Below are 15,880 nucleotides of genomic sequence, written 5' to 3' on the forward strand. Positions count from 1 at the left end.
AGAGTCGAGTCTGAGGAGGAGGGGGCGGGAGAAACAGCCCTCTCTAATGTTTTGAATTTGGACTGCAGCACCCATTTCAACCACTAGCTGTCAATATTACATACTGCACCTTTAAGAGAGTCGTATGGACAACTTTTATGATTCTTTTTAGAGCTTGACAGTCTGAATTGTCATCCACTTCTATAGTGTGAACAAGAGCAACCAGGACATTCTGCCAAGTCCATTTATGGTCACATAAGAAGCTTAGGGTGCCCTCTATAGGCAGAATACTAAGATTTTATATTACTGTTCTGAAGCTAATTCTGTATATGTAAAAACACATGAAATTTGTGCAATAAGTGACTCAGATATTGTGCAGATCTTCTCCCAAAAACAAAGTACAGTATTGCCATTTTATAAAAATGTGATTGTATCAAATATGAATTTTAAGATAAACAGGTCTTTCTTGCCAAAACAGTTCATTTATCTCAATATTTCAATAAATTGGTTTCTTCACCTCCCACAAATGGCCAACGACAGGTGCATCAGCCCAGGAGTGTTCTGCATTCAATCCCATAGTGCCGTTCTTGAACACAATAAGGTTGAAAGATTTATCAAACCATCTGGAGAAAAAAGAAAAACACACATAACACAAATAATCATTTAAAAAACTATTGTGTTTGGGGTTGGTAAGATTTTTTTATGTTTTTGAAAGAAGTCTCTTCTGCTCACCAAGGCTGCATTTATTTGATCAAAAATACAGTTAAACAGTAATATTGTGAAATATTATTCAAATGTCTCCAGTCTTCAGCCTTCAGTGACACGTGATCCTACAGAAATCATTTTAATATGCTGATTTGCTGCTATTATTATCAATGTTGAAAACAGTTGTGCTGCTTAATATGTTTGTGTAAATCATGAAACTTTATTTTTTTAGGATTTCTTGATGAATAGAAAGATCAAAACAACAGTATTTATTGAAATATAAATATTTTGTAACATTATATGTCTTTACTGTCACTTTTAATTAATTAAATGCATCCTTGCTGAATAAAAGTATTAATTTCTTTCAAAATAAAAAAATCTTACTGACCCCAAACTTTTGAACAAAAGTGTACATTAAATTAAAAATGATATTGATATAAAATGATATTAAAATGATAAACATATTATGTTTCTCAGTAAGTGATTTTATAATCTAATTTAATTATAATCAAGAGAGATCTTAGTCACCTGTCATAGCACTTTCCGTGAAGCAGAGATTTGGCATAGCTGTCCAGCGACTGGACCGGATTGTTCGGCTCATAACGCTGTTCGGTATCGTCCAGAGTAACAAAGAAAGCTGCCTTTTCCACAGCATCCAGAGATTGCTTGTTCTTCCCACGACTAAAGAATTGTGAGCGGGCTTTGGCCCAGGGAACTCTGAGTAATGGGAAACAAATGCATAGATGTCCTTTAATTTACTTTGATCACATTTTATTGAACAGAAAGAGAGGAAATACACATCTAGTTTCCTGAATGAAAACGTCTCGGGTTACGTATGTAACCCTGGTTCCCTGAATAGGGAATGAGACGCTGCGTCGATACGCATTGGGAACGCCTCTGCATGATTGGGTCGTGAAGCACTCGTGAAACTAACCAATAACATGACGAGACGTCAGAAGCAGGTGACGTCACGGACCAGGAAACTATAAAGCATACCCAGAACAAAGAACGCTAGCTTCTGAATTATGGCTGAAGCAAGACGCTCACAGGTACGCCGGGGGTACGGCAAAGCGACGCAGCATCTCGTTCCCTATTCAGGGAACCAGGGTTACATACGTAACCCGAGACGTTCCCTTTCATGGAAACTGTCAACGCTGCGTCGATACGCATTGGGAACGCTGTCCCTACACCGTAGTGCCAAGTACCTGTCTGTTATCTTTGAGACAGCACAGCTGACCCCGGAGTGGAGCCGACATCAAGGTTATAAAACCTAATAAACGTATGCTGGGAGGACTACCCAGCCGCATCACATATGTCTTGGATGAAAACTCCTGACATTAGCGCCTTGGAGGCTGCCATACCCCTAGTAGAATGGGCGCAGACAGCTAAGGGAGATGGCTGTCCGGCCGCTTCATAAGCAAGTGAGATGGCCTCAACCACCCACTTGCTCATCCTCTGCTTAGACGCCGGGCCTCCTTTCCTAGGAGACCCATAACATACAAACAGCTGGTCTGTTTTACGCCACAGGGCAGCTCTGTGGACATACGTGTCTAAAGCCCTCACTGGGCAAAGCAGATTAAGTTTTAAGCTTTGCCCACCAGTTTTGATGTTGTCTTTAGTGGTCTGGTGGGCAGCGTCTGGGATTTTAGGGACGATGCAGACTCGGGCGAGAGATAGCTCGCAAGCGTCTCTTCTACCCGAGGCATCGCCCCATAACCATGGTGTTTCAGCCCCACGATGTTGCTGTATGTTGACGTTTGAGGGCTGAATACACGATACTTAACTGGTCTCTGCCACGACCTCGACACCTCAGGGTGGAGGTCGGGAAAGAACGGCAGTTCCCGATGCTGAGGTAGTGACCGAGCGGGGAGGAAGCGTTCATCCAGCTTACTTTTAGATCTTACTTCACTCCTCTCCACGGGCCATTCAATTTTTAATTTATCTACGGCCCTGGTCACCACCTCTAACAGCTCCTCGTAGGCTGGAGATGAGGATGGCGAGCCCTCCTCTCCAGCCTCGACGCTCATCACATCCACCTCCTCAGAGCTGGATAGATGAAGCGCCGGTGCCTCTCTCCGGGGGGAAGAAACCGCAGCGCGTGCTTCCGCCACCAGAGGAGAGACACTGGGTCTGACAGGTGAAGGCAGAGATAAGGCTGGGTCCGTCTCTAACCCCGCTGTCAGATCCATTTGTGAACCCCACGAATGGAGCCGGCGTTCTGCCTCAGCAGAAGCGGGACCCGATCCGCAGGGAACACTGGCCGCGGCACCCTCTTTGTCAAAGAGTGCCCGGCGTGATCTCAGTGTCCTGAGAGTGAGCTTTTCACAGTGCAGACAGACAGCTCCCTCGAGAGCTGCCTGGGCATGCTCAACTCCCAAACATACAACACACATCTCGTGTGTATCCCCACCCGTGATGTAACGAGGGCAGGGATGAACACACTTGATGAACTGCTGTTTATCCGCCATAATACGTGTCTTTTTTATATATGAATATATAGTGTGGTGTAAGATGCTCTTGTCCTCAGACGAAGAGATTGTGACTTATATATATATATATAGAGAGAGAGAGAGAGACAAACAACACCAATTAAGACACACAAGATAACACTGAGCGCTTGTGAAGACACAGAAGCTAGCGTTCTTTGTTCTGGGTATGCTTTATAGTTTCCTGGTCCATGACGTCACCCGCTTCTGACGTCTCGTCATGTTATTGGTTAGATTCACGAGTGCTTCACGACGCAATCACGCAGAGGCGTTCCCAATGCGTATCGACGCAGCGTCGACAGTTCCCATGAAAGGGAATTGAAATTTGTAGATTTATCTTCTTTCCATAAGATATCATAACTGTCTTATGAGGCAGCAGCAGAAACATAGTAAACCATGCAAAATCCAAACAGAGCGGTCAGACTGAACACAGCATTTCCAGAAATGTGATTTGAATAGGATTTCAAACCACATATGAACGTAGCTCGTAACATTCGTATTCACATTTCATGTGATTTTTTGCCGTTCACACTTGCTAAATCTGGTTGGATTTCAATCTGATATGCACAAAAATCGGATTTGGACTGACAGTGCAAACGTAGCCTAACACACTACTAACCAGTGTTGGGGGTAACGCATTACAAGTAACTTGAGTTACGTAATCAGATTACTTTTTTCAAGTAACTAGTAAAGTAACGCATAACTTTTAAATGAAAAATATCTGAGTTACTTTTTCAAATAAGTAACGCAAGTTACTTTTTCACATTTATTGACTGACAGCTCTCCTGTCCCCATGTTGAGAGAATCGCGAGTAAGTGCAGAGGTGTTGTGTGCGCTGTGTGAACATGATGGTTATTGCAGTTTTAGACTAAATGTGAACATGCATTTACTCATCTCACTTGCATAAAAACGGAGTCTGTATTCCTCAAAATGAATAAAAACTGTGAAATGCAATCTCAGAATATTGCACAAATTAAATTAAACAAATATACTTTATGTATTTAATCTCACTTTATTAACCAATGTCTTTGCTACTGACCTTCAAAGATCTGATTTAACCATATTAATAAGCAAAAATGACTTTAGAAAAACATTACATGTGATCAGCCTGAAGTTTATTCATTTCACTTTTAGTGTGAAAGGGCCTTTACATTTGCCAAAAATAGAACTTTTTGTTGTTATTAAAAACAATCAAGCAAGTCCAGCCCAGGTGAGAAAAAGTAATGCAAAGTAATGTAACACATTACTTCCCATAGAAAGTAACTTACTTTTTTAGGGAGTAACGCTATATTTTAAGGGATTACTTTTAAACGTAACTTTCCCCAACACTTCTACTAACGCAACTCAACCAGGCCTTGCACCCATTCCCCCACCCCCCTTACCCTTTTTTTTTTTTTGCATATGTTTTGGACAGGAATTATTTAAATGAGGAATATTGTGACATGTTCATTCCCAGAAGAAAACTAATGACTACAATGGAGGCGTTTCAAGGAGCTCAGAAAGTTCAGAAAGACTGCAGCTTTAAGTACTGACTAATAATAACTAACTACATGTACTTGCTATAGGGTTAGGGTTAGGAATAGGGGTTGATTTAGGGTTAGTTGCCTGTAATTATGCATAATTTATAGTTATTACTACAGTAACAACATGTAACATGTGTAACAAGGACACTGTAAAATAAAGTGTTACCGAAAGTTGAAAATGTAAAAAAAAAGCATAATTGGTCCTCTTTAACGCAATCTCATTGACAATGATATTTAAATTTTTTCTTGTTTTATTATTTTACCAGGCTGCCAAGAGTAGAAATATTTTTAATTAAATTAATAATAATAAAATAAGCAGTCACCTGTCGCCTGCTGTCAGAGCGGCCAGCAGCTCCTCTCCTGGCTGAGGTTCGGACTTGTCCACCAAGATCCTTTCAATCTGCTGCTCAATTTCTCGCGGCAACAGCAACCGTCCGTCGTAAAACATCCACACCTTGTAAAAGCGGCCCTTGTGGAATACGGCGATGTGTCTGCTCTCATTCATGTGCTGAAGGACGTCTGATGAAGAATATGGAGATGATAAATCCATCCATGATAAATGTGACGTTATTCTGTGATTCATTCAACAATTATTTGTGCAATTGATATTGTGTCATATTTAGGCTGTATTTGTTATGGGTTAAATGATTAATGGCAGTTAGTAGACAATGATGAGAAAAGCAGGTGAAAAAAGGCAAAGTAGATGAGAAGAATGGACAAACGCTTGTTTTTCATATACATTGCGCCACTTATTACATGACTACTAACTATATATAAACATATATATGAAATATTGATTTGAGTAAAAAGGATTTATGTAAGAAAATGGCTGCTTGTGACAACAGTCAGTTATAGTTTAGTGGTCGTTACACAAACATATTTGGATTCGAAAAATAAATTAAAAAAATTATTGAAAATTATTTTTATGAATGTAATAAAAAATGATATTTTATTTTATTATATAAAATATATAATTTTTATTTAAAATTTAAATTAGATATTTTTATGTGGTACCAGTTTCTAAAATTCCAATAATTAATAGTAATAAATTAGTAATACATTATTATATTATTTATTATTATAAGTGATCTGATGGAGGAGATATATATTACATTTATTATGCACTCTGAATTATAGTTATTCTAAAATATTTTAAATATATATATTTTAGTTTAGTAATAATTTATTATTAGATTTTAATAGTAATAATTAGTGACTAAATTCCATAGATTTCACTTAAAATATATTTTATGATTATTATTACATTATTATTATATTAATCTAAATGTCATAAAATAAGTCGAGTACATTATTTAGTACAAATTACATCTAATTCAACATTTAAAACTGCTCAAACACTTATTCCCCACAATATTAATTATTACATTCATTTTCTAAATGATACTGTATATTAAGTCACTTTAAGTTACTAAACTAGAATCAATTCAGCATTTAAAACCACTCACACGCTTATGTCCCTCTTGAGTTTATGTTATAAATTAGTGGCAATAAAAATAACATAACTTTCACTGGAACCACTACATGACCAGACGGGTGTAAAAACATGTTATTTCCTGTTCCTCATTCATCCTGTTTAAGATAACAGGTTAATCATTAAATCACACAAATAGGTTATCAAGCTATGAAACTGTTAAGCACAAGTTGAGCACATAAACCAAATCCCTCACCATCTGCTTCCTCGAGAAACATCAGCTATTTAGAGTGCAGTATTAAAAGCAAACCCAAATCACAGTGTTGTGAACCAAACCACATTTTAGGCCCACCGCAGACACTCACTAGCATCTAAAAAGCGGGTTAATATTGCAAAATGAAGGCTCATGGGGGAAGCTCTACCTGCTTCTACACCTGGAACTCGACTGGTGTTGAACATACGCTCGTACTGAGATGAGCACATGGGGATAGTGTTTAGAACCATGAGCTGTGAAGCAGAAGGGAAGGTCAAACACGAACAGGAGAAACAAGGAAGAAACCCAAAATACCACTATGGAAACCTGGAGAGGAAAACAGAGTAATGGAAAACTAGAAAGAAAGTGGGAGGAGTGAAGGATCATCAGAAGAGACGAATTAGCCTTCAGATAACAGCACAGTACTGGCTACAGTACAATTGATAAGCAAATAAGATCGTCTAAGAACAATTTCACAACAGTGGTGACCAATATATTGGTCAGGCAGACAGATAAAATGTATGATATCTGCTATTTTAAGATTATTTATTAGTGGTCGCCTAATATGTGTTTTGCAATAGTCCAGGCCAACTCATAGGGTGACTGATCGACATTTAAAAAAAAAAAAAAAAAAGGAACACAATTTAAAGATTGTAAAATAAAACATTCATAAAATTGCTGAAATTACGACAACAATACTTAATACAATATTTAAAATATACAAATTAATATAATATTATTTATAATATAAATAAAACAATAATAATATAGCATATAAAACAATGTATTTTTATTTATCACAGTAATGTTTATTATAACAAATTATTATAACTAATAAACTATTTAACTGTTTCTTTAATTGGCCGATATTCTGGTGTATCACTATTATCGTTATTGGCTAACGACCACTGATTAAAAATTACATGTCATATTAAACTTATTATATGATTAAAATAATTAATAATGATTTATAATTAAAAATTTTATATAAAGAAATTGTACCCAAACGCAAATAAAGGAAGTCATACAAGTTACGAATTACAAGAGGGTGAATAAAATAAAATAACAATAATTATATTATTTAAAATTATATATAAATTAAATAAAAAAAGTATTATATTATTAAAATAAAATAATATAATACAATAAAAATATACAATATAATACAATATTATTTATTAATAAATAATAATAGCAATATTAACAAACTAATATATTATTTATTATAATAATGATTATTATTAATTATTATGCATTTTTTCAGCAATTTAAAGGATTAGTTCACTTCAGAATTAAAATTTCCTGATTATTTACTGACCACCATGTCATCCAAGATGTTTGTCTTTCTTTCTTCAGTCGAAAAGAAATTAAGGTTTTTGAGGAAAACATTCCAGGATTTTTCTCCATATAGTGGACTTCAATGGGGTTAAAGGTCAAAATGTCAGTTTCAGTGCAGCTTCAAAGGGCTCTACACGATCCCAGCCGAGGAATAAGGGTTTTATCTACCAAAACGATCGGTCATTTTCTAAAAAAACTATATAAATAAACTAAAAAAATTATATAATTTTTAACCACAAATGCTCGTCTTGCACTAGCTCTGTGATGTGCCACGCATTATGTAATCGCATTGGAAAGGGAGTAAGTGTAAGTACCGCAGTAGGGCGAAAAACTCCATCTCATTTTCTTCACCAACTTCAAAATTGTCAGACATCATTGTTTTACCTTTTTTTATAAAGGCTTTTGACTTAGTCTTTGCACGTTCACTTTGTAGACACTGGGTTGGTACTTCCACCTTCCACCGTGACCTTTCCAACATGATTACGTAATGTGTGGCGAATCGCAGAGCTAGTGCAAAACGAGCATTTGTGGCTAAAAAGTATATAATTTTTATTTTTTTTAGAAAATGACCAATCATTTCACTAGACAAGACTCTTATTCCTCGGCTGGGATTGTGTAGAGCCCTTTGAAGCTGCATTTAAATTGTAATTTGAACCTTCAACCAGTTGAAGTCCACTATATGGAGAAAAATCCTGGAATGTTTTCCTCAGAAACCTTAATTTCTTTTCGACTGAAGAAAGAAACACATAAACATCTTGGATGACATAGGGGGTGAGTAAATTATCAGGAAATTTTAATTCTGAAGTGAACTAATCCTTTAACTATTTCTTTAATTGGCCAATTTATTATGTGTATCACTATTATCGATATCAGCTAATGATCATTCTCACTTGCCCGAGAGGCGTTAATGCCCTCTTGTGTCAGTTCCGAAACTTACTGAAATCTGTATAAATGTTTAGGGTGAAGGAATCCAAAAGTATTCTGCTACTGCTAGACATGTCCAATAGAGATTTGGTCTCAACTTCTTAATCATTACATTGTACGATATCATATAACTTGGAATTACCCATCATTGTCCACCCTGCTCTCTAGAAATCAGTCAGTGAAAAGCCTTTATGAAATACGCAGTACTGTTCTACCATCTACTGTGCTGTTGTCCTGAGGCTGAGGCTGCCGGAGCTGAGGAAGGAGTGTGGGTTAGCAGTGGGTCGTGGCGGGCGAGCCCCTCCTCTTACCTGTCTCAAGCCCAGGAATGCGGGACGTGTTAAACATCCGCTCCCACTGTGCCGAGCACAGCGGCACTCGGTTCTCCAGCAAGTATAACTGTGCATGTGGTGTGTGAGTGCACATAGCAAACACATCAACGTCCGGGTGCGAGGAACAAAACAGAAGATCGTTTATGAGGGGGGCTCTTTCACAGTCATGCAGATAGAGTAGAGGGGGTTAGAGAGACAGAGAGAGGGGCATGGTATGACATGACAAACAACCTTTTCAACATACGTCTACTGATTTGGTCATTATACAGTACAAATAAAAACAAAACTCAATAATCAATAGATACCAACATGCACTAAAACAAATTTAATATAAAGTAGGAGAGACAAAATCATTCTTATAAAACTATATATATATATATATATATATATATATATATATATATTATGTATATTAGGGATGTTGATTAATTAGTTATGAGAAAAAATAACGTGGTAAAATTATTAACGTATTTAACGCACCTGCCCTGTCCCAGACCTACGTAGGTCATCTTACATTTCATAAGTTGATTGGTGACAAACATGAAGCAGGGCAACAACTCACTAAGTTATGAAGCCTATAGAATGCAGTTAGATGCCCCTAAAATTTAAGATATCAGGGCAAAAATGCCCCTGTATGATGATATAGTTAGGCAATATCACATGAGTAACAAGCGCAATATCACACAAGTGCTGTTTTTGTAATGTCTGTTTGATGCTTTTCTCATTTAACACAATAATGACTTTAAATTATGTTTTGGGGGTAATTTATCAGACAAATTTGATGTGCGATTAATTTGCAATTAATTAGATTAATTAATCATCACATCGTGTAATTAATTAGATTAAAAATTGTAATCGCTTGACAGCCCAAATATATATATACTCAAAAAAATGTAAGCCTTTTTTTAAGATTTACGCAATTCAATTAATAGTAAAATTCCAGCAAACTGAATTAAATAATGCTTACGTATTTTAATTAAATAATTGAACAATCCTTAATCAACTATTCAATTAAAATACGTTAAGGTTATTCAATTCAATTTGATGGAATTTTACTAATAATTAAATTATGTAAATCTTAAAAAAATGCTTACAGTTTTTTTGAGTGTGTATATATATATATATATATATATATATATATATACATACACAGTCACTTTCTGCCTGTTTATTTTCATTTTCATGGACTTTTAGTTTGTTTCTCTTAGTTACCGGTTTCTTTTACAATATTTAACAATAATTTTACAATATTACTGTTTTATTGTATTTTTACAAATAAATGCAACCTTGGTGAGCATCAGAGACTTCTTTCAAAAAACATTAAAAAAAAAAAAAACTTACCAACCCCAAACTTTTAAATAGCAGTGTGTATATATCCTTAATAATATAGTATACTGCAAATAGTATAATTCATTCACTGCACTATCAAAAATTTGATACGATATATAAAGTAACGATCATGTAAAACTATATTGTGACATATATACAGTTATCGCAATATACAGTGATTCGCGCCAAGATTTTGGTCATGGTGCCTACCTCTACTGCAACATTGCTTTTTACAAAATGTATCTACAAATAAAAGCAATAAACTAACCAACTAGCCCAAGCCTCTTCATTTCCTTCTGTGAAGTCAAAGACCTCGTGATCATTTGACAGAAGTTAATGTTTTATCTTAAGTTCTGAGTAGTACTTTACCACCACTGACCCATACATTACCATGACTTATAAAACATTAACAATCAAGGAGAACATACTATACTTAAAGAAAAAGTTCATCCAAAAGAGTCAGTACTTTGTGTGAGGAACAGACTGACATTCAATCCTGGCCCAATATGACTGGTCAATTAAACCACTGTCACACCAGTGTGAATAAGATTTGAGAGCTTTTTTGGCCTGTTTCACAGAAAGCTATTGTATGACTTCAAAAAGGCACACAATTTTTTCCAGCTGATGAATGATAAAAACATTGACAGACAATCTTGCTTTAAAGAGCTTGAGCATTTAAAGTGACAGACGACATATCTGCAGCACGTGCTTATGATAAACAGAACAATATTGTGCGTTAGTGTGGACGCTAATATAAGTTATCGTTATAGTTATCATTCTTGGTGTGAACAGGCCTTTAAGGTGGATATTCTGGTGTGGTAATTGTGTGGTAATCAGTGGTAAAACTAAGCAATTATCCTTGTATAGATCGATGGTAGAAAAATTATGTATTGACTTCAGTTTAGGAAATATAGACAAAAATGTTTGTGTTACAGACTCACTGGTTTGATCTGCGCTCTGTCCAGTTTTCTTCTGTACATCATGATGGCGTGGATGGAATTGCCGGCACGGGCGGCTTGGAGGGAAGTGGGGATCACATAGAGGAAGTCCTGATAAGGAAAGAGAAAGTGACATTCACTCTCCTGAGATGTTGCCGTTAAACAGTGTTATGAACTTATTACAGGAACAATCTTCCTTGAGCAACCTAGAGTTAAATTAGTTACAAGCAACTTTCCAGTCACCAGCTCTAAGCCTTAAAGAGACAGTTCACCCAAAAATGAAAATTATCACAATTTACTCACTCTCAAGCCTCATCTTCTTTTTAGACGAACACAATCAGAGTTATATTAAAAACTATCCCAAATCTTCCAAGCTTGATAATGGTAGTGAAGGGGGTGTGAGATTTTGAAGCCCAAAAAAAGCACATCCACCCATCATAAAAGTAATCCATATGGCTTCAGGTGGTTAATAAAGGCCTTCTGAAGCAAAGAGATGGGTTTTTGAAAGAAAAATACTCGTTCTCCGTAACTTGATGCTTACGGCCATTTACCGGAAGCTAGTTATTATAGTTTATAAAGTTACAAATATGGATATTTTTCTTACAAAATATCTTACCCATCGCTTCACTTCAGAAGGCCTTTATTAACCACCTGGAGCCGTATGGATTACTTTTATGATGGATGGATGTGCTTTTTTGGAAGAGCCAGGATATTTACTAATATAACTCCGATTGTGTTTGTCTGAAAGAAGAATATACACCTGGGATGGCTTGAGGGTGTGTAAATCATGGGATACTTTTTTTTTTTTTTTTTGGGTGAACTATCCCTTTAATCACTACGCCACAAAAAATGGTGCCATGACCCGGATGGTAGATTTATGAAAATAGTTTGCACTACAAGCAAAAAAAAAAAAAAAAAGTTATATTTTAATTGATTATTTTTGAATTTCATCATCTTGAATATGTTTTTGACAATTTGACCATTTATTTTTTCATTTTTAACAAAAAACAAATGAACCATTTCATAGCAGCCTTACCATTGCATAGTAGTTGCTGTTGACCATGATTGGCCCTCGACCTCTGAGGTAAATATACTCCTCCCACCAGTCGCTGACCTGAGAGCATGACATTAGAACAAAGGTAAATATCCATATTTTAAGGCACAAATCTTAAATAAAGGTACATTAAGGTTCATTTTTTAAGAAGCTTCATGCTATTTTGAAAGAAAGACGTACTTGAAATATACCTTCTAAGGCATTTTATAGATATAACAAGACTTCAAATTTTTTTAAATGTTCCCCAAATCCCTCAAGAAAAGTTGAGAGTACCTTTGAATAGTAGGCGCAGTGTGAACTTACGTAATTGGAGGTCCACCAGGATTTGAGCTTCAAGTACCATTGCAGTTTGGGGCCCAAGTTCTTCTCAAAGTCTTTTGCCAACCCCTCCATACGTTTGTACTGTTCATCGTCCATCAGGGGACGAGCTGATTCGAGATACTGAACAATATAGATGTGAAGAAGTGAGGTTACTAAAAAATGGTTTAAATGGTTGAAAAATCAGTATGTCATATTTGATCTATTAAAAAATTGGATAATTTTAAGACACAATAAAAAAAAGGTTGACTTACTCTTCTGACGGTGTCTTTTACAGGAGGCACTGGTAACCGCGGTAGTGAACTCTGAAAGCTGTACAGCATTGGCTTTGGCCCAGAAAATAACTTCACCAATACCTGAGGTGATAATATTGGGTCAAGAGTCAGGCATGAGACAAGCATGAATACTTTCCAAAATAAAACCATGACTTGGAAAACACTTCTAAAAAAACATGTCCTTACTGGAACAGTGCTGAAATTATGTTATAAAACAAATGCATTAAGACTTTGGACTCTCGCTGAATATACAAAGGGAAATATTTTCAAAGCTGGGTTGAAGTGTTAAAACAAATAGTTCACCTAAAAAACTACAAAATGGCTAATATTTTTTGGGTAAATTATTCCTTTAAGTGAAATTCTCCATCAGGGCCAAACTCACCAGCCAAATCTTTGTTTTCAGGGACAAAGATCCATGGCGGCTGAACATCCAGCCATGCCAGGACAGCAAGCACTTAAGGATGTTCCTCATAACGAAAGTCACAGTAATCCACAATCCTGTCCCAACCAGCACACCACCAACAATTCGCTGCCCTTCTTCTGTTACGTACTTACTGCAGGGAAATTATTAGGTGAGAAATCATCTGCAATGCCCTTTTCAAAAAGTACCATAGTTTCCACCAAAATACTGTAGTTGCTGTACAATGCTGTAGTAATACAGATTTTCTTTCAGTGCACTACTTTAAAATCATAATAAATACCAGATGTCCTTTAAAGGGTTAGTTCACCCAAAATGAAAATTCTGTCATTAATTGCTCACCCTCATGTCATTCCAAACCCGCAGACTTTCGTTCATCTTCGGAACACAAATGAAAATCTTTTTAATGAAATCTGAGAGCTTTCTGTCCCTCCATAGACAGCCTACACAACTCATGTGGTTTAGTCCAAATTTTCTGAAGAGACACGATTGATTTATATGATGAACAGATTTAATTTAAGCTTTTATTCATATATAAACATTCATCAACTCACACATCAGTTGTGGTAAATGGAAGCTCAAGCATGTTCGCTTGACATGCGAGAACCAACAAGGTTCATTCTCGTGTGTTACGCAGCACGTTTGAGCTTCCTCAAGAACCAATGAGGTTCGCTCTCGTGTTACGCAGCACGTTTGAGCTTCCTCAAGAACCAATGTGGTTCATTCTCGTGTTACGCAGCACGTTTGAGCTTCCTCAAGAACCATTGAGGTTCATTTATGTGTTACGAACCACATTTGAACTTCCACAAGAACCAATGAGGTTCATTCTCGTGTTAAGCAGCACGTTTGAGCTTCCTCAAGAACCATTGAGGTTTATTTATGTGTTACGAACCACATTTGAACTTACACAAGAACCAATGAGGTTCATTCTCGTGTTAAGCAGCACGTTTGAACTTCCTCAAGAACCAATGAGGTTCATTCTCATGTTATGCAGCAAGTTTGAACTTCCTCAAGAACCAATGAGGTTCATTCTCGTGTTATGCAGCAAGTTTGAACTTCCTCAAGAACCAATGAGGTTCATTCTCGCGCGTTACGCAGCACGTTTGAGCTTCCTCAAGAACCAATGAGGTTCATTTATGTGTTACAAACCACATTTGAGCTTCCGCAAGAACCAATGAGGTTCATTCTCGTGTTACGTAGCATGTTTGAGCTTCCTCAAGAACCACTGAGGTTCATTTATGTGTTATGAACCAAATTTGAACTTCCTCACGAACCAATGAGGTTCATTCTCATGTATTACGCAGCACGTTTGAGCTTCTGCAACCACCAATGAGGTTCATTCTCGTGTGTTACAAACCACATTTGAACTTCCTCAAGAACCAATGAGGTTCATTCTCGTGTTACGCAGCACGTTTGAGCTTTAGCATGAACCAGTGAGGTTTGTTCTTGTGCATCAAGCTGTTTCGGTTAAGCTTCTGTTTATGTTTGCTGATCAATGTTTATATGTGAAAAAAAGCTTTAATTCAGTCTGTTCATCATATAAAGCGATCAAGTCTCAGAAAATTGGACTAAACCACTCAATTCATATGGATTAGTTTTACAATCTCTTTATGAACTTTTTGAATCGGCAAAGTGGTAGTTGCGTAGCTGTCAATGGAGGGATAGAAATCGCTCTTCATTTGTGTTACTGGTTTGGAATGACATAAGGGTGAGTAAATGATGACAGAATTTTCATTTTTGGGTGAACTAACCCTTTAACTAGAATTTTAATTCATTAATTTTAATGACAGTGGTGGTAAATACAGTTAATATATTTTATTAAAATAATACTTTTATAAGAATTTCAGAGACATGGGATTGTTTGTTGTATAACTGCTCATAAAGTAAGCCAGCAGACTGCGTGTGATACAGTAATAAAAACTGTTCAGGAAGTTACTTATATAACATTGTAATCTGTTTTGAAAATACTAGATAAACTACAAACAGAAACCTTTGATGCTTGAGTTTTCAATACTAACAGATGTTGATCCTCTCCTGCTAACATGTTCATAAATTTAAAAATATAAAATATGCAGTTTTTACTGATTCTGGTCTATTGTCCTTTTATACTTTACAAAATATTACCATCATAACCACAGCATCTGCCAAAACAGTTACTACTGTTCCCAAACAAAACAAAACACAAAGCAAAAAACAAACAAAACAATAAACAATAAAAGTACTACAAAGCAAACAATCAAACCTTCATGTTTGAACGTGACTTCGAACTTCCGACAGCTACACGTTTTCCCATTAACAGATTCCAAACACATTGTTAATAACTAATGACTAACAGATGACTGTTCTTCAGCGGTTTACCTGATTGGTATGTGTGTCGAAAGTTTAGTGAATATCCCAAGGGAGGGGTCTATTTTGGCATATTTGGTGGTGGACATGTAACCCACCAAAACAACCAGGAGCCCCGAAGGACTTCCTGGATAGACCCCAGTCATGACACCATTCTATAGAAACACAGAATAATGTTATATTAAGCAAATAATATAATATAATATAATATAAATATATATATATATATA

General features: G+C 36.2%; 1 protein-coding gene across 3 annotated transcripts in view; it reads right to left on the reverse strand.

The window, feature by feature from the left end:
• cpt1ab (carnitine palmitoyltransferase 1Ab (liver)) overlaps window positions 1-15,880 on the reverse strand; it is a 29,142-nt gene that overhangs the window by 8,469 nt on the left and 4,793 nt on the right. For 2 of the 3 annotated variants that reach the window (XM_051884649.1, XM_051884650.1), the window contains exons 3-12: window positions 15,663-15,805; window positions 13,269-13,440; window positions 12,866-12,967; window positions 12,597-12,734; window positions 12,276-12,353; window positions 11,243-11,350; window positions 8,952-9,039; window positions 5,017-5,212; window positions 1,213-1,401; window positions 497-602 (exon numbers count right to left, since the gene is read on the reverse strand). In XM_051884649.1, the coding sequence (XP_051740609.1) occupies window positions 497-602; window positions 1,213-1,401; window positions 5,017-5,212; window positions 8,952-9,039; window positions 11,243-11,350; window positions 12,276-12,353; window positions 12,597-12,734; window positions 12,866-12,967; window positions 13,269-13,440; window positions 15,663-15,805 (1,320 nt within the window). Of the gene's footprint in view, window positions 1-496; window positions 603-1,212; window positions 1,402-5,016; window positions 5,213-6,547; window positions 6,633-8,951; window positions 9,040-11,242; window positions 11,351-12,275; window positions 12,354-12,596; window positions 12,735-12,865; window positions 12,968-13,268; window positions 13,441-15,662; window positions 15,806-15,880 lie in introns of all 3 variants that reach the window. The other variant, XM_051884651.1, reaches the window with a different exon arrangement.

This window comes from Ctenopharyngodon idella, chromosome 24 (genome assembly GCF_019924925.1).
Source record: "Ctenopharyngodon idella isolate HZGC_01 chromosome 24, HZGC01, whole genome shotgun sequence".
Classification (NCBI taxonomy): domain Eukaryota; kingdom Metazoa; phylum Chordata; class Actinopteri; order Cypriniformes; family Xenocyprididae; genus Ctenopharyngodon; species Ctenopharyngodon idella.